The sequence below is a fragment of the Nipponia nippon genome, unplaced genomic scaffold (genome assembly GCF_047370975.1).
Source record: "Nipponia nippon isolate SJK-2023a ecotype South Korea unplaced genomic scaffold, ASM4737097v1 scaffold_4, whole genome shotgun sequence".
In the NCBI taxonomy this organism is placed as follows: domain Eukaryota; kingdom Metazoa; phylum Chordata; class Aves; order Pelecaniformes; family Threskiornithidae; genus Nipponia; species Nipponia nippon.
The window spans coordinates 98,650,404-98,675,848 of NW_028262358.1; the positions used below are offsets into that span (position 1 = coordinate 98,650,404).

At 37.3% G+C, this 25,445-nt stretch overlaps 1 protein-coding gene across 1 annotated transcript in view; it reads right to left on the reverse strand.

Moving 5' to 3' along the window:
• Positions 1–25,445, reverse strand: part of PRIM2 (DNA primase subunit 2) — a 128,894-nt gene that overhangs the window by 18,320 nt on the left and 85,129 nt on the right. Inside the window, exons 11-12 of the mRNA XM_087775879.1 lie at positions 4,003–4,129; positions 3,072–3,154 (exon numbers count right to left, since the gene is read on the reverse strand). Coding sequence (XP_087632005.1) covers positions 3,072–3,154; positions 4,003–4,129 — 210 coding nt within the window. The remainder of the gene's footprint in view (positions 1–3,071; positions 3,155–4,002; positions 4,130–25,445) is intronic.

Below are 25,445 nucleotides of genomic sequence, written 5' to 3' on the forward strand. Positions count from 1 at the left end.
GAACTACAGTTGGTTCAAGTTACTTTTGCACAGATTTTATATAGAGGCTTGTAAAACATCCAAAACTGAATTTTCAAACCATCAAGCACGAACCTGCTGGCTCGCTGCAACTGGTATGGGCAGGTTGTAAATTTTGATAACACTTGGACTAAACCAAAGTGACATGTTCTGATCTTGCCATTAATAAAGTGACACGACACAGAACTACCAGTTAGGAACCTGACCGCAGGTTTTGCAGATAGACTGTTTAGATGAAAAATGGGGGCTTCGGGGCCCAGAAAGATGAGGGTGAAGATCCTGGGAAGCTGAGGATGATCCTGGAGATCAGAGATGCATGGAGATGAATGCTGAGGAATGCCCTGGGACCACAGCCTGTAATGCTTGAGACTGTTAACTGCAAGCAGTTGCAAAGCAGATATTGACATGACTTTCTGCCCTGTCCTCCCAGACCAGCAGTGATTCCCTTGCTGGGAAGGAAAGTTGAGACCTCAGTAAACACACCACCACTGTGGGGAGCAAGTGAGGGGACTGTGTGAGACACACAAGCAGGGCTATATTCCTCATCAACTTGATTCTTAAAAAAAAAAAAGCCAACAAACAAAAAAACCCTCCCAAAACCAAACCAGTATCCAGATCCTCTACAGGCTGTCATTTACTGTCTCACCTCTGACACCATGACACACATTTGTTGATGATTCAATTACTTTGTGCACTATCTTTCATTAAGTGGATGTGAGACTTCCACTCATAGCAGACAGCTCAGAGTCCTGGAAAAATGATGTAAAACGCCTGCTCCTTTTGAGTTTGCTGTCCTGTGCATGTAGCCACTTGAGTGTCCCCTCAGTCCAGAGAAACACATTTATCTCTACCATAAACCAGGCAGAGAGAACTGAAAAAGCATTTAGGTACATATATTGATCTGGTTTGGCAACACAGAAGGGAATTTTTCACTTTGTGACAACCTGCGTGTCTCGAGCATACAGAGCAAGAGAAGACACTAAACGAAGTCGCATTTATAGACAGCAAAAGAATTTTGGAACAAAGTAAGGAGCAAATGTAAGAGGCTCTGAGCTCCAGGAAAGACATATCATTTATTAAAATACATAGCTGAAAGGTCAAGCTCTGAATCATTCATTAAAAACAGGAATCTGTCAGGTTCTAAGGAAGCTCTCATTTGATCTGAAGTTAACAGGAGGTCTAACAGACTCAAAGGGTACAGTTCGAGTGAATGTCAATCTTGAGGCCCAGATACTGGAAAAACAACTATATCAGAAGCTTCGAAAGATTGACAAACCATCCACCCCTAATAACCATTCACTGAGCTAAATGAAAAACAACATTTCTGATACTAAGCAACTATCACCAGCACCAGAGAAGACTCTGAAAAGACACGAACTGGACTGAAGGATCCTGATCTGTTATTATGCATGCAAATGTTATTGGACCATGCAAATGTAGCAACGAGGAGTGGTAGCAATGAAATCTGTTTAAGACCTTGGAGACAGATCTGAATCAATCCTCCTCCTCCTCCTGAATATCTCAAAGACTGCTGTAAAAGATCAATTGCTGAAAACACAGCCACAGCCAACTTCTTTTTTATTTTACTTTATTATTATTAGCTTTCAGGTGGAGGGTGTTTTGTTTTGGGTTTGTTTTGGTTTAACACTAGGAGTGGCCACTGCACAGTCCTGTACCCTGAATGCACTTAAACTGACACCACAAAATTTGTGGACATCACAGTGTCCATTTCAATCACTTTTTTAAGACTCCTAGTGAATCCCAATCCGACTTTGTAAGGGAAAAAAGAACAAACACACACAAACACAACCTAAAACCCAATTCACATCAAGTAAGGAACTATGTTAAATATAAATATACTGCCCCACTGGGCAAATTCAGTAAGAAATAACCTCTACTAAATCCTACCCACACATAGCAAGGCAGCTAGAACAGTAAATCCTCACCAATCTTTCCAATGATTAGCACGATAAAAATCTCAGAGTAGCATCAAGTTTTGATGCATATAAAAAGGAAAAAAAGCAAAGGAAAGTATCTCTGGTGCCTGTCATATATATGGAAGACAGTCAAATGCTTATTTATATGAACCAGGAGAAAAGAAGAAAAAACAAAAGAAAAAAACATTCCTAGGAAAAAGTCTGGGTATTTCAGGAATTTGTCAAGAATGTCTGTAAGTGAATGACAAACACTTTAAAACTATTCTCTTTTAGGCTACTTTAAGTGGAACTTTCACATTCTTTTCTACCTAATTCAATGCTCTGTTGATGTCTGACAAGCAATGGTGACACTCCACATGAACTTAAGATGAAAAATTAAAGCAGGTTTTTCTTATGGACCTAAACAGGTTTCAGGCAGTTAATATACACAGCTTTTTCCTGAACTGTCTCAGCTTAAATCTAACCCGTACATCTTCCTCCAATGAAGATGATAGCATCTTTTTATACCCTTAACCTCTTGCTAGAGCAAGCAATGGGAGTCACAGTATACATGTATTTCTGCATTTTCCTTGCTATGTAAGACAGGTTTTCATTTTTATGTTACCTTTTAAAAAGCTGCTAAAAATCTCTGCTCAATTTCACTAGATATTTCATGTCTTTTTATTGTTTAGGGGAAGTTAATGCAATGGATGATTAAGAATGTATATTTTTTTAGAAGTTTATTACAGAAAACAATTACTTATGTCTACTGACTACACAGTAGACTCTTCCACGAGTTACTGCAAGAATAAAAATAAATTCTCTAAAATATTGCCAGATTCATTTAAACTTCTTTTATCACAGTGCAGTAAAATGAAGTAAAACAAAATTTTGCATTGTATCCACTATAGTAATAAACCAACTCATAATATTAAACAATAAAAGGTGATGACAATAATCAACACATCAGTGGAAGCACTGGAGCCAGAAAGCCAGGATTCTGGTTTAAACCTTTTATAAGAAGAGATATTTCACAGTACATGCTGACAAATTGCATATAGCATTCCTACACAAATAGAAAGTAAAATTGAAAAGCAGTGCCTTATTAATGAAAGCACCAAACAAAATATGCCTTACCTGAGTTATTCCACTGGGAGAGATCTTGTATGACTGCAGCTTCTGCTTCAATAGCTCAGGATCACTGTGGCGGAATGGGCACCCTGACAGTAAAAAGCAAGCAAGCTCACAAACAAGGCTGTTTACCCAGGAGTTATCACAGTAGAAACTCAAGAGACCAGCTAAGCTGTTCCTAATTGCATAACTGCTTATTAATAAGAAAGTTAATTGCCCATGTGTACAATTGCCTACTTTTTTTTTTTTTTTAAAATAACAACTCCACTACATGGTTATCAGGCCACCACAGGCTCAAGAGTTACATAAAATATCCCAACATAAACAGGCCACAATTCTCATCCACTGACAGGAAAAGAGTTTTAGTTAGTTCCTTACTAACAATGATAGTGCTAGCACATTTAATAGCTGTGAAAAAAAAACGGAAAAGGCAAGTAATGAGAGGCAACTGGTCTTTAAAGCATAGTCCTTTGTAAAAATATTACTTTATAAATACTTTAGAAAGTTCCACCACCTTAAATAAGAGTGGGGTTTTTTTGTCCCAGAATTAGTTTTGAGACACAACTGAATGAATGACTTAGTACCAGAATAAGAATGGTGAAGCCAGTGCAGGTTTTCCATGTTTAGTCACACAGAGGTAGGAGGTTTAAAAGTACCCTAGCAAACTTCAGAATTACTGCATGATTGAATTTATATCTCAAAACATCTCTAATTGGTCACTTTTTAAAGCATCTGCACATTTAAAGTCTCCTTGCACTGCATGACACAATGTATATAAAACCAGAAGCTACGAAGTGCAGTCTAAAGAGAACAGTGCAAGACCACTGTGGCCTTGAAATTAAATACATAATTTAAGAGACTACAGGAGGCAGTAACTTCTCTAGCCAAGGGCTTCTGCTGTTTTTAAACTTTTTTTTTTTTTTTTTAAGGAACTCACCGTGATAATCCCCTTGACTTGGTGGATTGGACATGATAATCTTCATGCAGCTGTATGGGGTATAATCAGTTCTCTTTCCTTCTTTCCCATAGCTGTGGCGAATGCTGTAAGCATATCCTTTGTCAAACTAAATAAAAACAAAAGAATAAATTCTTACATATTGTGTCAGTAATTCTATCTGCTCTGCAAATAGAAATATTGGACAACAAAATAAATCCTCCAAACACAGGCAAATTGAGAAAAATAAAAACAGAGTTGCTTGCTGCTAGCTTTGATTCTTATACTACATGGACTTGTATATGCGTATATACATGGTTTACAGACACATCACAAGAGAAGCGTGTAACTGCATTGATTTAAGATCTTTCCAGCTGATGTGGTAATCGCTTTAAAGATAGGATGATTTAAAGATCAAAATTTTGAACCCCACAATGTTAGTAAATGGCGAAAACATAGTAATTTAAAATCTTTCATAAACGTCCATAAATTGATTGCTTTATCAGGGCAAAAAATAGAAATATAGATTTCTTTACTCAGGTTCACATTCTTGTTCTCCCAAAGTATAACGCTTCACTTATATTTGGTTTCAGCATTGAAGTTCAATTCATTAGATTCTAAAATGGAGTCTATTTCGCTTGTACAAAAGAGAAAGATTTTAGCAAATCTCTTTTGTTTACCAGTAGACTACCAACTCCTCCAATAAAATGAAATATTCTAAAGTAATATAGATGTAAACAAACATTTATCTTGGCAGCTGAGTACAGTACTATCAATATATCATTTTAGATAAGTCCTGGGGAGAACATTCAATGACATGAATTCATGTTATTTTATATGTGGCAATAGGTGACAGAAAATCTGTAGTAGAATCAGATAATTTAACATACGGATTCCACTAAGTTGCATTAGCTACTATAAGACATCAAGGAACATTTGTTCAAATACCATACTTCTAGTTCCAAAAAAACCAAATAGGATAGAATAATGAAGCATCATACTTAGAATTACACATCCTCAGTCTCTTCTCCTCAAAAAAGCTGTGACAAAGCATAAAAGAAAAACTGCTCTTCCTCAATTCAAAATTTTAGCATTACCCTTATAAAAAGTTCTGTACCTGAATTAAATATAAACAACTCCCATAAGAATTTATGTTTTATTCTCAAAACCCACTTTAAAATATTTTTTTACTCTGATATCTAACACAAGACAATGTAATATACTGAGAAAAATCATTCAAGTGTAGAACTGGTAACTCTACTACTTCAAGGATGCTCTCATTTCTACAGATAAAAGTAGTTCCCTGTTTGGCCTGTGGACTTCCAAATAGTAATTCAGAATATTCATACACCTATGAACTACCTTAACCTGCTAAAACATGTCTAAAATAAAATAGAAAAATAAGTATATTTTTCTTCATATAAAACACTTCAATGTTTTTGAAAAATATAAATAATTGAAAACCTATAACATAGAATCACAGAATCATAGAATCGTCAAGGTTGGAAAAGACCCTTAAGATCATTGAGCCCAACCGTTAGCCTAACACACACATAAATAATTAAATACACACAACCTTTGAGAATTTAAAAAATTAAATACACACAACCTTTGAGAATAAAATCCTGAATTGCACCTGATTCTGGAAGGGTAAAAAAGAAACTTCTCTATCAAGATCATAATCAAGTCAATGTATCAAGAAGAGTAATATTCAGCACTTCTTACAAATAAGGCTTAAGACATCCAAAGCTCTGAATAAACATTGACTAATTAATCCTTACTGTGCATCTGACAAAGTGACTTTACTCCATTTTAAAAGATTAAAGGGCGGGGGCAGGGGTGGAAGAAAAGAGATAGAGAAAACACATAGCATTGTGTTTGCCAGCATAGCCACGGGCAGGATCCAGCACATAGGAGTATTCCTATCTAGTCAGCCCTTTTGCCCAGTGTGGTGGTGCCTCCCCCCCATCCTTTCCTGAACTTTTACAATCTCAGTAACTCCCATCAAAACTTGGCCTGCGTGTAACGAGTTTGGCGGTTAAGCGTCCTTTGACTATCAGAAACCCTTACGTGGCTAAGCTGGGAGTAGCACTGTCTGTACCAGGGAGCCAGTCACCCCCTGACAATCTCAGAATACATTTTACGTCTGTACCAGGAATAATCAGCTGTCCCCGACAGTCTTGGGGCATATCTTATCTGGGTTGTAACTCAGGAGGATCTCTACCAGCATCACTGGAATTTTTGAGAACTTCAGTAATTTCCAACCTGGATTGTGCCAATAGGATAGAAATTTACTGATGCCTAAAGTCGATCATCTCACGACCCTATAAGAAGCGGTACCAAGGGAGACCCTTTGAGCTCTCCTGGATCACAGCGGGCTGCGCCAGCATCTCCCTCCGAGCGGGATGCCTCTCAGAGCTGCGAACTTCTAAGTTTGCATACAGAGGCCTGACGACAGGACCTGGGCTGATCTCCGGCGCCTTTCACTCCTCAGGACTCAACCTTCGCCCAATGAGTTAATTATTTGATGTGAGCATTTCACTGAACTCAAGGGGAATTTTTACTAGGTACCTTTATATATGCATATTGTGAGTATTTCACTAAAGTTGCGACAAATTACTAGGCCTAGTGTGTGTGTGTATCGATACAAATATTGTAGTAAACCCTATTTAATCACCTTGTAGATGCTAACTTAATCAATGATTAGTTATTCCTAAATTCTTGTGATTCTCTCTTAACTGTGAGCAAACCTTAAACTGCTGCTAGACATATATAATCCTTAGATATAAACCGTTGACCAAGTCTGAGACGAGGATTGGATCTGGCCACACCTAGGCTCCTCTCTGAGAAGGAGTTTAGAAAGCAAGGGGGTCCATTCTGAACCTCGTGACTCAACTGGAGGGCCCCCTTCTCCTCCTTGTATTTTCTTCTAACTCAATTTCCTCTTTCTCTTTCTCTCAAAAAAAAAAAAAAAAAAATATATATATATATATATCACATTCATTTAATAAGTAATAGAGTAAACCTTGCCATTGAACTCTGTTGAATCACACTTTTATAGATTTCTATTAAAATCACTATTTGCAAATACCTTTGATGGTGATTCTTTAAGTGACCTAACCACTCATCCCTGACACCCAGGAGTGAGAACAACTGGTTGGTTTAATAGTAAATGAACACTATTTTTGCTAGCAAAAGAGTTGGGCTTACCAGCTCTTCGTTAGAAAGAAGAGTAAGACTATATGAAGATCTGCTATAGGTGTGTGCACGTACTTGGGAAGGGCTGGGGGAACAGGCACCCTCCCCTTCGCAGGGCAGCCAGCAGCTGCTGGCTGAGTCCTGCTGCTGCTCCTGTGGGAGCAAACATCAAATACAAAGACATGCGTATTTTAATTCCCATCCTCTGAGTGAACCTGTTAAACTGAAGATGGAGTCTGTGATCCTATAGCCACCTGTTCTTCCATCCAGAAGCTCTGAAACCTTTCCTCCTTCTTTGCAGAAGATGAATGAAAGCATATTTCATGTGCTTAACATAGGATATTTGAGCAAGTAGTTAAATTAGATTAAATTCGTTTTTTGTAAGGGAAAAGCAAATCTTGAATGCTTCAGGATGTGTTGCTTAGTTTGCCAGAAAATTAACACCCTCTCTAACAGTTCTGTATACTAAAACCTTGAGCTGTACTTTTCACATTACTTGCCTTAATGCCCACAGAAATTACTTTTACTACCTAACTCATTATTTTATGCTGAGAAGTAAATAGAAACAGTAGTTAGAAACAACAGCTGCAAAATAACACAACACGGCCTTGGGACAGTTTGTATATTTTCTCATTGCTTTCCTGTAACCCTGTTTGGATCTCAGAGTTTGCGCGGTGGCAGATGGCAGAGAAAAGTAACACAGCTATGCAGTGCAAGTTCGCACACGCGCAGTTACGTGCTTCACTAGGAGCTCTCTCACCCTTGTGATTCAGCGTTTCTTATCATTGATTAAGGAAACAGGATTTTAGCAGGGCCGATATCCAACAGGCTGTGTGGTCATCCTCAATGGGAAGAAACCATGAATTGTGGCATTTCATTTCAGAAAATACATCCTGCGGAACAGCCCTCTCTGTACATCGGGGGATGAACTCAATGATCAGACTCACTCTTTCCTAATACCACTACTCTAGGGTAGGCACAAAGAAAAATCCCCCTCAGGAGCAATCCCTTTTGCCAGCAAAAGCACCAAGGTATATTTCAAACATGTCTAATTATGCAGAAACAAGAAGGCAGAGGTAGAGAACTGTCCCTTCCTATTCATTCTAACACCCCAAATTGAAGTGGTAGGATTTTCACAGTTCCTTGAACAAAATAAACAGACTATCCGCAGCACACATCACGCATGTAGGTGTTTGCAGGGTTATTCTAACTGCTTATAAATTGCTTGGCTTAAAACTATTTCAGAAAAACAGTTTAAAAACCTGTAAAACTACTATTACAGTATATTCTAACTGCAACCCACCATAAGGTCATTATGGCAAAAAACGGTAAAAGGTCAAAACTCGAATTAAGTTATTTGAAAAATCATTTTTCTGGTGATGGCCTTACAAGAACTTTTGAGGGTTTTATTGAAGCCTGATATGAACTTGCTCAACAATAATGATGCTGCAGGAGAGTATACATTTCCCTTGTACTCTGTGTGACAGTTTCCGTTGAGATGAAAGAAAAGACTACAAAGGCAAAAAATGATGCTGTTACCATAGAAAAACTGGGTATGCATATACATCCCACCATAGTCTGTGCTAAATATCAATGGAAACTTACGGCCAAAGTTACAATAAAACAGCAATGTTAAAGCAACATCATTATACTATTGAGCATCTACGTGTACTAGATCACCTACTGCTGGTAATACTTGAGAGCAGGGAATCTCTGCAACTCTACGGCCCACATCTCAACTATCTCAGTTACTTTGCCTCTATTTAGCTCTGAGCTTTCCAAAATCTGCAAGGCATTTGTAATTTATGTGCTGGGTGGATGGGCCATGGCTTTGGCGAGGGAGAAAGAGATCAAGAAATATGTCTCATTTAAGCAATGAACTGGTTCACACTGAAGCCAAGAAGCTGAGGCGAAGACAACCCTTTAACAACACCTCTATCAAAACTGTCACTTTGATGTCAGAATGTGCAAATCTTGGGATTAGCAGCAGTGTGATTTTTTTGTTTTAAAAGACTGCAAGTCAACTGTCTGAGCTTTAACTTGACCCCTGAAGACATAAAGTTTTTTGAGGACTTCTCTTTCATGCAGGCATGGCTGTAGGATGCACGTGATGCCTGGTCTGAAGTGCGCTGCTGATGACAGGTGGGTAGTTTTGAGATTTTATGCATCAGTATCTGTTGTAATGAACGGAGGTGTCCAGTGTATCGTACCGAATGTACTAATGATGATCCTGGGTATCCCAGAACAGGTGACACTGAGGCTTTCTTAGACATCTTCTCCCTGTAAGAAACTAAGCCCTTAGCACTGATTAGTGGGACTAAACTAGTAGTCCAAAGCCAGAATCAAGGAGGCTGTGGGACAGTTCACTGGGTATAGATGAGTGTAGCAAGGAACTTACATTTTGCTTTTATGTGGTATATTCACATGAGTATCAGACTAATGCAGATTAATTTGCCTTGTAACTGTTAATTAAGACACACACACTGTATTAGACAGCCTTCACTAGAAGAAATACAAGTTATAAATTAAGGTATAAGTAAGGTATAAATAAAAGGGTATTAAAAAAAGGATATATAAGCTATAAATTTGCAACTGGTATAGAAATTGAAGGAAATGTTTTTTTCAATGAATTCTGATCACATAAATGCACACAAGATCTTTGGACATGGAATGAGGATGTACATCAAATAGACCATTTGGCAGGTATATGCTCTCCTTTGAAGAAAAGCTTTCATCAAACAAAGCAGGGAAGGATGGGTCATGTGTGCCTCACAATTATCAATTTGATACAACTGCATACACTTTCAAAAGAGAACAATAACAAACAACATTCCCAAGGCATTCCAGCCACTGCAGAGTAAGTATCATGTCATCACTGAGAGCTGCTTTCCTTATATCACTTGTCATACTTGCAGATTAGTATCTGGAAATAGAACTAGGTCCTCCATAAATTTTGTTATCGATTCTGATAATTCAGCATGTGTATTAGGATGGAAGATAATTTGCTGACAGGTCTTTCAAGCCCTGCGTGCTCAGGTTCACACTGCCGCAAGACTTTCATGTTTCAGTTCAACTACTTTTATATACTCTTTTAAGTTTTTATGCATCTATTCCTCACAGTACTGGGAGATTTATTTATTTGAAGTCTAACAAGTAAGCAAAACGACTGCAGTGATTTTGTCTAGCTTCTTGGCTGACCACCAGATTAGTTCCAACTCTGCAAAATTCAAAGAAGTAATGGTTTAACACCTTTTTTTAAACAGCCATTCGGTAATTTCCTGCCTAAAATTGTCAAGCCTGTATGGATAACAGCTTCAAATTTATAAATTTATCGCACAAACTTGTGTATCTTCTGAAATAATTGGTTCACTTTTTCATCCATTTCCTAGGCAGTCGCTCAAATCATTACTGTTGACACTGCTTAGTTGGCATATCTTTTTCCAAGCAACTTTTTTTTTTTTTTTAAGGTCACTCTTAAAATAACCTCCACTTGAGGTTATCTTTTCCAAAGTGTGGTTGTCATTTAGGAGCACAAATAAATGCTTCCCCATCTGCCAATGACAAAAAGTTTCAATTTATCCTAAACTCTCAACCTGTAGCACGACTTCTATACCTTAAGGTACGGATCAGAGACATCAGCTAAAATTGAGCTGAAAATTCTAATAGGCTGTGCAGCAGTCATTACAGACCGATTCAAATCAAGTGCAAAAAACCTCTTCCCCTCTTATTTCAGATTTTCCAAACCACATGAGGCAAGAACTGCTTTGCCCTTGAGATGGCTCCATCTACCACATGGAAATCAGAAAGGTTTTGATCAGTCAAATTCCTCGTATACCCCAGGCCACCCAAACAAAAATATGACAACGTAGGCTTTTATTTACAGTAGTCTAAGCTTGCCTTAATGTAACTTAGTTAAATATACAATTTATGTATGCTATTTCTCCACACATTTACATGGACCAAGACTTTAAACCAGGAAAAGTATAAAATAAACCACAGCAGGCTGTCTTCTGCCTTAAGACACTGCACCAAATTATCAGCACAACACATCTTAAAGCCATCTCCTGTAACAACCTGTTTTTTCTTAGGCACATGGTTGGTCATCTATGAAAGATTTTATAAGCTACTTCAAGACATTGCAATATTTCTTTCTGTATCCAAGTTATCAATATTTCTTTTTTCTGTTGATGTTTCACATACATTATATTGAAAACATTCAGATACAGAAGATGCATTTCAAAACATATAGCCGAAGAAGAGATGTTTCAAATCAGATTTGATTGTTTGAAGCAAACAAAGAAGGAGTTGCTTTCAAACAAACTGAAGCCTCTAAACAAGAAACTGGCACAGGGAAGACTGTTCTTTATTGTAGACTGCCACTAAAACAAAGTTTCTATGGGTATAACAGCTTGTGGAGGTCATAAAGGTAAATGCTACTTTAAAAACTACTTTAAACAACAATTAAAAGCATGTAAAATTGTGGCTTCATTTTAATGCTCACCAGTAAGAGTAGAAAAAAAATACTTAGTGATTTTTATTATAATACTTGATACATTTCTACTTCTGGTAAACAGAAATGTATTTGTGATTACAGAATTATATAGCAGTCTTTGTTTAAAGATTATTTCTACAGAGCACGATATGATTCCCTTAGCATAATGTCCTATCTTCTTGGCATAATATCACCTATACAGAGCATTTTTCTTGGATAGAAAGATAGATATATCTAAAAGAAACAAATCCTTTCCATATTACAATGCACCAATCTCCTAATTCTTTATGGGATTACAACGCCTAAGTCATTTCATATAGTACTCTACTAATTATACTAGTAATTTTCTCTAATATCATTAATATTTCCAAAAATTACAAAATTAGAAAAAGATTAAAATGCTATGTATCTATGAATATCACTGTTTTGATATTCCCAAGAATCATTATTTTTCCTAAATACTTGCTTAACCTACTCCAAAATTTTCAGTGAGCAACACTACCAAAAAAAGAAAAATCTGAAAGAAAGAACAGCCGTTTTGAAGCAAAGATCAGTTTGTGGGTAACAATTTTACCCATATCAGATATTCCACTAACAAATTAATACACAATCTTACTGAAAATATTGAAAGTTTCATGCTGGCAGTTCAGAGTGTTACTGAACATAGAGGTGTAAATTCCTTGTCATTACAAATGAAACTATACAAAGAAATAGTCATGTTTATTAATTACAATCAAGAATTACAAGGAAATTGGAAATTATAGCAAGAAAATAAATATTTTAGACGGTAATTAACACTGAACGGGTGATAAGAACTTCTGTTGCTTTGTTTTTAAATAGAAGAAAATATTAAATCTTATTTTAAATAAGAATTAAACAGCTACATTAAAATGGCAATATTTGACAGTACCATAAGAGATACCGTGCTTTTCTTAAGTATCTATAAAAATACATTGGTACTTTCCTTCAAATAACAAATGAACACTCAATAAACCCAATTACTGTAAACATGTTTTATTTTCAAGATTTCTGCATATCATTCTCTACGGTTTTAAGGAACTCTTAAGAAAAGTCTTTCTAATACCAGAGAACAATCTTGAATCCTTTACTAAGTATTTACTCCATAACACACTCATTTAGAAAGTTTAACATGAGATGAAAAAAAAAAAAAATCCAATAATCAATTTCTAAACCAAGGAATCTCATTCAGTTAGGAAAAAAACCCCACACCTCATTTCTGGTACTCCATGAATTACAAGCACACCAGTGTCTTTCAGATTCTTCTGCTGATGTTTTTCAATCAGTGTTTCTCACATTTCAATATGCAGAGAAGGTAACTGATATAACTTGGAAGTGTATCTTTCAGAGGAAGATTAGCAGTAAATTAATGGGGTTATTCATTTTATCAGAAGTGGCAGACAGAGAAATAAGAGTCACCAAAACATTCAATGGCAAAGGAGAGCACAGAAAGCATTATCACTGAAAGAGACATAAGAGTGTTAACAGATTGCAAAGTAGACAGAAATTCAGCACGTGGTACAACAAAAAACAACCAAGAAAGTTAAACAGAAGTAGAATAGTAACTAAGTGTGTGCATCTATAGGAATAAGATTCAGCTCCAGACATCTAAATCCAGACGTCTCCCATTATTGTCAATGGAGGTCAATGCAATCAGAGGAGCCTGGGGAGCAATTCAATTTACCCTAACGTAGGCACCTAGAGGCTCATTAAATAAATCATTCTCCAGACACTATTGACTGTATAGGCTAGATCTCTATTGATCATAACGGCAGCTTAGGATCCCAGTGTAAAGAATATGTATACCAAGGAGAAAAGAAATTCAGTAAGTCTGTATCAGAATTGGGAGAAATCCATACTTATATGTATACCACTGCAGCACATATTACAGGTTTTCAGAGAAGATGGATGAAGACTGGCCAGGGACCCCTGCAATGTCCAAAAATAAAATTCCTACTGCTTATCCAAGCTCTATCAATACTCTAAACAAGAGTGCTCTCATAAGACGTTCTATAGTTTTATTTGAGCACAGTGAACATCTAATACATTTGCAGTCTCATGTAGCTCACGATCTATTATACTGTAGCATATACTGTACCCTAGATCATCACATACAATAAAAACCTAAACGTATAGGAAAGAAAACTGCTATCAGCATGGAGACGTTGTTGCTTTGTGAAGAATCCTGAAATGTATCCAATTGGACTCTGGATATAACACAAACCAGCAAAAAATGCAGGACTGGGACATGAGGTTTAGACTGCACGCCAACAGAGGGTTTATTCTCACTAGCCCGTCACAACATCTTGAAACTGTGGATGAGAAGACAGAGGCATTCAGCAGACCAGACTCAAACAGGCCAAAGTGGCAGCCAAATGGACTGCAGAAGAGAATTAGAGGAAAGCCACTACTCTCCACTCCAGTTCATACCCTAGATATTTGGGATTCACGGAAAATGGTCCAATGTAGATATTAGACAGAAAATTTATATCATTTAACTCAGCAGTCTGGCATGGCAGGCTCCTTCATTCTAGTAATAATAATTTTCCTTATAAGGAAGGAGAAAGAGCATACCAGAAAGCAAAGCTATCCAAGCAGATAAACTACAAACTGGAACTTTAGCAGGGTATGACGACTCCCAGGTCACTGGGATAGCAGAAGAGAAACTCACAAATGAGAGAAGGTCTGAAGAAAAATTGTCTCAGCTGCTCCAGGCAATCAAAATCAGCATGACCTGCCTCATTTTGAACAGGACTCTCAGCATTAAAACAGACACACATTCAACCACAGCACTGAAAACGAGTCCAAAGGAACAGCGCATATTGATCTGCTCTTCAAGAGTGCTGCTGCTGGCATGGGCTGCAATTCACCTATGCTAGGGTGTTCCCAATTTCAAAGACCTCTACAGGATACTGGAATTAATCCAAGGAAGTCTGGCTCATTATCCAGTATTCCACTTCTACTTAGTACATCTGCAAGAGCCAAAAGATCTGAGTAAGTTCACCACAACAATGCCTATGCATTGTTTCCAAAGAGCAACCATCCCCTGACACAGGGGAAGACATCATGTGCTCACTGAATTATTTATATTTTACAAGCTGGTTGAACTACGCAGCATTCCCTAAATATGCAATCTTTGAAGCAGAGACTGGAAGGTTTTGCACACCTTTTGGACTACTTAAACGACAGAAGTGTTCTTCCCTTTTAAAATCATGTACCTTGCATGGGAGTTCACCTGAGCAACCTCCCCGTCTTGACTGATTAGATATTATTGAATTACTTCATTAATTTATTATTGCATCCCCTTGCAAGCACCCTTGTGGTGTAGCAATGTTATTAGGAATCCTTTACAGGTGGTTACTCCTTAATCTATATGCTGATCAGAATGACATCTGAAGCCAAGTTCAGCATTAGATGACAAAAGGCATGTAAGAAGCAAGGCAAGTTAAAAAAACAAAGGCAGGCCTTCTTCATTTATCATGAGATTGAGTGGTTAATTGCTGTTACCATCAGGTTATAACAGTCCACCAGCAAAGGAGTCCTCATTCATTAGAAATCTATGACTAACCCAATCTAGTCCATAATGAGACACAGTAAAGTCCAGGAGATTCAATTTTACCATAAGCCTCAGATTTGCAGAAGAGGCAGCATCACTCAAAGAGATCCAGCGACTTGGGCTGGAGAATATCCCTTCAACCAATCCAAGCAACAAAGTTATCAACATGTGAAACAACTGTGGCAAAAAACTTGCCTTTTACTGAGATATCGTTAAACCCCTTGGACAAGGATCGGTGTCAGAACAGAAGGATAATAAGTGCCCAATCACGTAATGTCTCAAGATACCAGCAAATCCCCAGTATAAGTGTAGATTAAAAAAAAAAAAATCTGGATAAATTGATTACTGGAAAAAATCAAATGATTCTTAAAATAAAACTAGAAGGAGGCTGAGTAATGAATACGTTTCCTCAGACTGATAAGTATTCCTTATGTCTACTCTTGAAACGTGTAGACTTAACTTTTTTGATGCAGTCATAAAAGAATGACAAAAACAAGGCATTAAAGCATAAAACTATACAGGGAGATCTGATGTTTGTCAACCCTTTTGAACACAGAGTAAACTAGATATTGGAGCTCTCCAAACAGCACAGTTTGGCTCAAGAAAATTGCCATTCTCTCTGTAAAAACTCTGCTGTAAAAACAGATTTTTTCCTTATTAACAGCACAATAAAAGACAAAATCACATTTTAAGATGATGATCAAAGGAAACAGAAGTGCAGAAAAACAGATATTAGCCCCTACTGCCATAATAAGGAGAACTGCTTACATATAAAGGCCCATTTATATTCTATCTTATGCAGAGAGTGCACTGTAATCAAGACATATTTGAACTCCAGACTGCAAGTATGACAAGAGTCTTTCTGCATTCAATGACAGAAAAAAGCTTGTTTTAAAACACACAAGACTATCTTCCCATCTTTTTTCTTTTTTTTGGTTAATTCATCATTATTTAAAAGATGACTGCAGGGAAAGTGCAAACAGAAAAACAAAGAAGCTCTGAACTGTCTCAGGAGAAGTAACATACACGCTGTTTTTTAGTGCCTGCTGCAACGTCCTAAAAACAGGGAAATAACTCTGGTAACAAAATAAAAAAAAAAAAAAAAAAAAAGCCCAACTACTGTAATTCATCTAAAAAAAAACAAGCTTTCTTCTTTTTAAAAAAAACTCAGATTTTCACTAGTATTGCCCCAGTCCTCATGCAACAAACTCAACTCCATTAAGTAGATTAATTAGAAAAAGAAAAAAGAAAACTGGAATTTAAACAATGAAACTCAAAATCATAGAATCATTAAGGTTGGAAAAGACCCTTAAGATCATCAAGTCCAACTGTTAACCTAGCACTGCCAAGTCCACCACTAAACCATGTCCCTAAGCACCGCATCTACCCGTCTTTTAAATACCTCCAAGGATGGAGACTCAAGCACTTCCCTGGGCAGCCTGGTCCAGTGCTTGACCACCCTTTCAGAGAAAAAAATTTTTCTTAATATCCAATCTAAACCACTTCCCTGGGGCAACTTGAGGCCATTTCCTCTTGTCCTATCTCTTGTTACTTGGGAGAAGAGACCAACCCCCACCTCGCTACAACCTCCTTTCAGGTAGTTGTAGAGAGCCATAAGGTCTCCCCTCAGCCTCCTCTGCTCCAGGCTAAACAACCCCAGCTCCCTCAGCCACGCCTCATAAGATTTGTGCTCTAGACCCTTCACCAGCTTCGTTGCCCTTCTTTGGACACGCTCTAGTACCTCGATGTCCTTCTTGTAGTGAGGGGCCCAAAACGGAACACAGTACTCGAGGTGTGGCCTCTCCAGTGCCGAGTACTGGGGCACTGTCACCTCCCTGGTCCTGCTGGCCACACTATTCCTGATACAAGCCAGGATGCCATTGGCCCTCTTGGCCACGTGAGCACACTGCTGGCTCATGTTCAGGCGGCTATCGACCAGCACCCCCAGGTCCTTTTCCGCCAGGCAGCTCTCCAGCCACTCCTCCCCCAGCCTGTAGCGTTGCATGGGGTTGTTGCGACCCAAGTGCAGGACCCAGCACTGAGCCTTGTTGAATCTCATATAGCTGGCCTCGGCCTATCGATCCAGCCTGTGCAGGTCCCTTTGCAGGGCCTTCCTACCCTCCAGCAGATCAACACTCCTGCTCAACTGGCTGTCGTCTGCAAACTTACTGAGGGTGCACTTGATCCTCTTGTCCAGATCATTGATAAAGATATTGCCATAAAGACCCCTAGCTTCTGCTCCCCCATGTACAGCAGGGGGGTAAAAAAAAAAAAAAAAAAAAAAAAAAGAGAGATATTTGAGGGACATTTTGTTTTTTGTGCGAGTGGACTTAAGACACATAGTGAACAGGAAAAGGTCAGAGCACACCATATTATGCAGAACTCATTTTCACAGCTAAACAGCATTGTATGTTTCAATATAACATCAGAACCTAATCTTCTTTCAAGAAGCAGTAACCTCTATAATGTTGAAATACTTAAGCCCTATCATAGTAATTGAACTTTCCTAAATCAATATATTAAATTTCTGAAACATAAATTGTGCCTAGCACAAATAATGCATAAAAGAGCTGTCCTGTCTTTATTCATGAGATTCAACAGATTTCAAAGACATGCGGCAGAATGTTAAATCAATTCTGAAAGTAAAAATACATTTTTATTTACATCGTGCCTATGTGGTATATCAGTAGAGTGCACATTTGATACAACATGCTGCTTTTCTGGATGACTGAATATGAAATATAGCCACGATTTGCTGGCTGAGTATAGGCACACGGAGTATGACAGCTATACGATGTTACAACAATTACATGGACATTATCAAAAAAGAAGACAAAGTATACAGGATTCTGGGTTTTGTTTTGGAATTCAGTTTATACGACTACAGAAAATCTGAACATTTAATAAAATAATTTTAAAATATTCTTTCAAACAATTATATCAAGATTAATAAACTAGTCTATCAAAACTTTTCTGTTCAAAAAGCACAGGAACACAACTGGAAGAGACTTGTTATGTCATTCAGTTTGTCCTGGAAGGTAATAAAAAAATACGGATTAATAGATTTCCATCTCAAAAACAGTTAACCCCTGTCTCAGAACTTGGAGTAAATAGCCAAAGAGCTTAAATACATTACTGCTGGTGTGTGTGGCAACGTACAGCAGGCATTTTTCAGCAGATGGCTATAAAGAGAGAGCTGTATGGTGAAGAAAGGATTCGACAGAGCCTGCTAAAGACCATATTTAGTGACACTCAGATACTTCACAATTGCTGAACTTAGAAATTTGGCACCAGATAGACAAATCTATTTATTACTTTTCTTAAAATGTCACGGACTTACTTGCTGCTGCTGTGATGGCTAATAAAACAGAAATCTCTTCTGACAAGTACACAGTCTTTCTACAGAGATAATAAAGTGCAAGTCTGACAACTGGTTCAAGACTACAGAAGGAATCTTAGAAAATTAAAGGTCTGGCTTTAACATCCATTTTTATACATACAATTCTAAAAAGAAACTGCAATATGGAAATAAAACTTGTGTTGCTGGGAATAAAACAAGTCGTAAGAGACCGGATTCTGATTTAAATTAGTTTTAGTCCAGGAAAGATATTTACTGCTTTCATTCTTGTTAGTGCAAGAACATTATCACTAAACTGCTCGTACACTAGATTACTAAATACAGATTTCAGTGCCTAATATGTAACAACTATGAAAACTGATCCTATTTCTTTTTATGGTAGCTAGTACAGTTAAAAAACATCACTAAAATTATGCCAGCACTGTAATTAATGCCCTGGAAGAGAGATTATAGTTAGCAGCTAGACCACTTCTCTGTCTCTAAGATATGCCATAGGCTGAAAGACCATCCAAAATTTTCCTGTATAATGTAAGTCAGATGATGAAAACTGAAAATCAAAAGTAAGGGCAGTACATTGTTAACAGGTTAAGAAAAAGGCTGAACAAATAAAAGTACTTCAAAGTGAATGATATAGCAAAATACCACCGTAACTTTGGCTTCACAACAAAGACTGGAGAATTCCATTTTTAAAAGAACATTAATTGAGGATTCTGGTAGCAACTGAAAAGGAGATTGTGTTTGGAGTGAAAGAGCACACATTTTTACCATACCACTTATTACTGTGATTCCTAGAATATTATGTGCCCTCACAATAACCTTCAAGTATATCATAGTCTAAAATTATTTTATGTTTTCTAGTACATCATCATCAGTTGTGGTCTATTTGAATAACATCCATGAAACAAAAATATGGTGAAAAATAATCCTTTTATACCAGCTCCATTTCACTGAAGAAATATTGCTTTAAGATTTCGAATCTCTTACACAAAAATTAACTTTTTTTTACTTCTAAGGTTTTTTGAAAAACAAAGTTTCTGTAACAAAAATACTGCCTTATGAAAAAAAAAGTTAAAATATAAAATGACAAATAGACAAATAGTGAAACAGATTCTTGTCAATATTGAGTAAGCTTAGATAATTGTATGATACACTGATATGCTGATTAGTAATTTAAGGCCTGAGAAAAGAAAGTTTCAAAGGGAAATACACAGAAGCATGATTGAGTTTAATATGCATCTACATTAGCTACAGGGCATAATTGAAACTACATCACTCTCTTAAATCTACATAATTATATGTCCCAAAGACACTTTAATATCTACTGATAAACCAGTAAGGGCCTCGGGTTTAAAAGGTCAGGCAATATTGTTTTAAAGTAAAATACATCCTTACAAGTAAAAGGGTAAAAAAAGTAATGTTTTGGTTTGACTTTGTTCCTTCTAGTGCTCAGAACTCCAGATGTGGCGGGCAAAACAAAATTCTAATGCACACTGAAAGAAAACGGTACTGAGTGAAGTTGCAGTTTATTCCCCCACCAAAAAGTACAGGGAACTGATGCAGCATATACCACTAGGGGGAAAAAAAGAGAACATGGCTAATTTTGAAAGTGCCAATAACTCCATTAATTGATACCAAAACGCTGGGGGGGGGGGGGGGGGGGGGAGGGTGGTGGGGGGTAGGGAACGGAGCGGGGCATCCCTTTACCAGTGTCAACTCTACCTGTAAATTTAAATACTACCCAAGTTAACTAGTTGAATCCCATAGCACAACATTATGCACCACTTACCATGTATTACTATTCTTACTCCAATTTTTTAAACTTCTGAATACAGTTAAATCATGTTCAGGCTATACACACACACACATATATATATACACACACACTATATACATATATTTATTTATTCATGTATTTATATAAAGTTATAAGTTAACAGTACCTTTTCAGTGATTATTACATACATTGCATATGGGCAGAAATGGTGAAAAACTGATAGCTTTCACCTTATTTTGCTGAAGTAAGTGGTAGGACATTTTTTACCATGTACCACAAAGAACACCTAATCATATATTCACATCTGATTTCTCATCAACTGAATTCTTATATGTCAACTGGAGCTATGATGTGCTTCATTTACTTGCCTAATTTGGAATAACAAGTAAAATGGACTATGAGAGAAAGAGCCACAGAACACATATCTATATTCTTTGTTTAATAAAGAGGTCAGAGCAGCAATATCTACAAACTTGCACACATTTGTGTGAGTATTGTGAACAATGTAGATGTTACTGGTAAAGCCCTTTGCAGCAAAGTCAGGATTTCCTATTTACAGGAAAGTAGAAATACTATCAACTGCTTTGCAAAACTTGTATTATTAATCATATCATGCAGTAATGTCCAGAAATACAACATGGCATGTTATTTTAACGACAGCAATTCCATACTACTATTTAACCGTAAGTCCTAAGAAAAAATCACCATCTGATGCAAACAACTTTAAACTATTTTGATTTGATCTCACGATGCTTAATTAAACAGGAAGCAAACAGCTATCTCTAGCTCTAACTAGATGAGGGAATTTTCTGCAGTATTTCTAGAACGATTGTGTCCACAACACTAAACAGAAGCAACGCTGACAACACTGATAGTGGCTTCCCTTTAGCCACGGGCCAGGGTAATATGTTTACAGGCATTGCTAATATTCTCTACATTTCATACAGTTAGTGAGGAATCTTATCCCAGCTCCTTCCTATGACTTAGCAGAATTTAATGGGACTCTGCAAGAAGTCATTCACGTTTGATCATACTTCTTGGAATACAATCAAATGCAACCCACGTGAGCATGCTTTCTCAGTCCTCTCACTTCCAGAATCCACTACAGATCTCTTTCCCACTGCTTTGGTCAATAGGTATACAAAACAAATTGAAGAAATCAAACCATGCAGACCAGTGTGTCAGTAATATGCCAATAGTACTCATCTGAGTGTTTCAAAATTCTGAGGTGCTCCATAAGAGAAGGGAACAGAATGCTAGCAAGCATAAATGAATGCGCAGAGGACACGAAGGACAAATTCCAACCTATAAACCAGAACTTTAAACAAAAATGATAATATATGATAGTAAGAATCTTGCATAGACTTAACATACTTAGTGATGCACTTATTGCCAAAAATAACCCAATTTTGATGGCAATTGAAACTTATTTCCATTCAGCTAAAGAAGGATATTATGATTCCTTGGACTAAACTCTATGGCCAGATCACAGAGGTTTTGCAAGAAATTCCTAGGCTTTCAACCATTCATATGGAACCAAATGGGGAAGAATAATAGCTGTCCACAACATAAGGCCTCAGGATTTCCAGTTCTTTTGAGTCCAACTCCTCGCTGCTTCTTATTAGCAAATTACTATAGCCAAAAGAAAGAAAATAAAATCTTTTTCCAGCTACGAACAACAAGAAAGCTGTACTAATTCAGCTTGACTCAGATGCAACAACAGCAATCCATGCACTTATGGCTTCAAGTCATGCTTTCAATTCTCATGCCTAGTTGTATAAATTTTGACCATAAAACAAATGCACTCAAAACACCTCTTCTGCTTATTTTTTATTAAAATATAAAACGAATTCCAGACTATCCTCTTCAGCCGAGATCACGCCAGACAACCAAACTCAGCAGCCACCTCTCTTCATGTGAATATCACCTTCAACAACAGTTATTTCCCATTTGAACAATGCACTTGTTAACCTCCAGGCTTCAATTTATATGCAAAAAAAAAAACATTAAGGAAGCTATATGAAAGGAGTAGATGTCCTGATGATTGATTCACTGCCATAAAGCTGATTCCTGGAAACTAACATGACTATGGAGTTCAGACTATGGACATTTTTAACTCAGCGTTCCGTCTATTGCTGTGGCAAAGGCTGTTCAGCTCCTAACAACTTGCATCTTGGTTGAGTCACTTCACAGTTTTGCACAAATACTCTGATTTCATAGACCTGGATGTTCAGAGGAATGCCACAAAGGACCATACTAAAAGAGGAAAAAAAAAAAAAAAAACCCACACAAAAGAACTCGGGTATAGTGAAATCTGAAAGTCCTTTTCTTTAGCCTTTGGGGTTGAAATTCAAATTAAACATTGATTTTTACTTCAAGCCTACATGCCTAGGATGCACCTGGACCACCTACTATCTCGAAACTCCCATAACAATTGCACATTACTGTTTTTTTCTTTGATCTTGTATTTAAAGAAAAGGTTTAATGTAAATTCAATAATAAGTTTGGGAATCACAATAAGTCATGTAAATGAAAATGCATTTTCACATTTCTTCTGACAATTAAATCACTTTTAGCCTGCTATTAAAGCAATTTAAAGACTTAATTTTCTAGAATACAAAAAATATTTGGAAACATATCATAAAAGTATTTTGACTTTCTTTATGCTCAGTTATACTAGGTAAGCATAGCCATTCAACATATAATAATGTTACGAATACAATGTCATTTTGCCAATATAGAATAAAAATTATTCACTCAAAATCTTTAAAATTCACTTGTTCTATCTCACTACAACTAGAATATGAAATGATAATTTCCAAATAATGAAAGAGAAATACAGATAGTAAGTGGTTCTACTGAAGCTAATTTTTACAGTCACTGCTGGAAGGAAAAAAAACTCTATTTCATTTTATGATAAGTTTAACACAAAAATATAATTTAATCAAGAACTTGACTATCTAGTATCCTGATAACCAATGAAAGTAAGGGCAATATGCTTAACTATATTAATGCCTTGTTACCATGACATACTCTTCCACGGATTTCAGGGGGATAAGATTTTACAGGTAATATATGCTTCACTTTTATTGCATTTTTTTATATCCTAGAAGAGAGCAAACATTTTCTTAAAGTTCTATAGTAGCCTTTATACATCTCAGGAGAATTCAAGCCTAGCCATCTATTTGCATTACAGTACTACTGATGTACAATTAAAAAAAGATAAGATTTTAATCTGTATAGAGGAATTTAAATTATATTTATAGCTTTCTCTCTTAGATGTCAAATATTGTGGCTTGCTGTTCAACATGTCATTCTAGGCTGCAGATTTGTAAAGTTTAAAGAATTCAGGAATAAAAGTAGCAACCGACATTCAATTACGGAATTATAATTAAAAATGTGACAGAGTAAAGACCTTTTCCTGATTTATGAATCAAAATATGTTCCCATAATGGTAGGTGCCATTACCTAATATAAAGGGGGCAAGTAAAAAAAGAATCCAGCCGCAAATCAACTCCCAAATCTCAAACAAATGAGAAAGTAAAATACCAAAACCAAATGTAACCAACTGACTGATAAAGAAAATATTCCTGGGGATTTAAGGACATGGAGGTTGTTTTAAAGAACCACCACATCATCCATTCGTTATAAATTGCACTGGGGATAGATGGCAGATTATCAGGTGCCTATTTCTATTTTCATTTAAATACACAGGGGGTTTTTTGTAATATAATTGTATAGAACTTCAAAGCATGATAGCATAAGCACTTCTGATTTACTTCTACACATTATATTTGTTTATTCCTTATGATCTTATCTCCCTCTAGTGGCTGGCCCTCACAAAAATGTACTTCTATCTGTATGCAGAGTAATGGGATAATTCAGGCTGGAATGGACATGAGGAGGTCTCTAATTAACCCCCCACATGGAATTTCTGATGGCCCTGGTAGAAACATTCACCACCAGCTGTTTGCAATCAAGGTAAAGCCACACTCCTGAATCCAGATTCAAGGACCTCCTAAGATCATCTAGAAAATAAATGCAAGAGCCAGGAAAATCAAATTGCTGGAACTATCTCATTGGGATGTATCTTCATCCCAAAGTTTCATCACTTCTTAACAGAGTAGGAGAGGTATTCCTTTGCATACTGATGCAGTATATGGCTGGCAAGGTGTCTTGTCTTCAGTTTCATACATGATCATCATGTGTAGAAGAAACATCTAGAATATATTAACAATCAACTGAAGCTCAAAAGCTTCATTGTGAAGGGTTTGCTTCCTTACCAGTCACAGACCCCGAGCAAGGTTAAGTCTGAGTAAACTTTCCTCTTCCTTCTTCCAGGAAAATGACCAAGTGTGCAAGAGGGCCAATGGCATCCTGGCTTGTATCAGGAATAGTGTGGCCAGCAGGACCAGGGAAGTGATCGTCCCCCTGTACTCAGCACTGGTGAGGCTGCACCTCAAATACTGTGTTCACTTTTGGACCCGTGACTACAAGAAGGACATCGAGGTGCTGGAGCGTGTCCAAAGAAGGGCAACGAAGCTGGTGAAGGGTCTCGAGCACAAGTCTTATGAGGAGCGGCCGAGGGAGCTGGGGTTGTTTAGCCTGGAGCAGAGGAGGCTGAGGGGAGACCTTATGGCTCTCTACAACTACCTGAAAGGAGGTTGTAGCGAGGTCGGGGTCGGTCTCTTCTCCCAAGTAACAAGTGATAGGACAAGAGGAAATGGGCTCAAGTTGCCCCAGGGGAGGTTGAGATTGGATATAAGGAAAAATTTCTTCACAGAGAGTGGTTAGGCATTGGAACAGACTGCCCAGGGAAGTGGTGCAATCACAGTCCCTGGAAGTATTCAAAAAGCTTGTGGATGTGATACTTCGGGACATGGTTTAGTGGTGGACTTCGCAGTGTTAGGTTAACAGGTTGGACTTGATGATCTTAAGGGTCCTTTCCAACCTTAACGATTCTATGATTCTATGAAAATGTCTGTCATGAGGACCTTCACTAGTCAGAAGAGATGAAGAGTCATACCTCAGACAGGAACCTCTGACAACT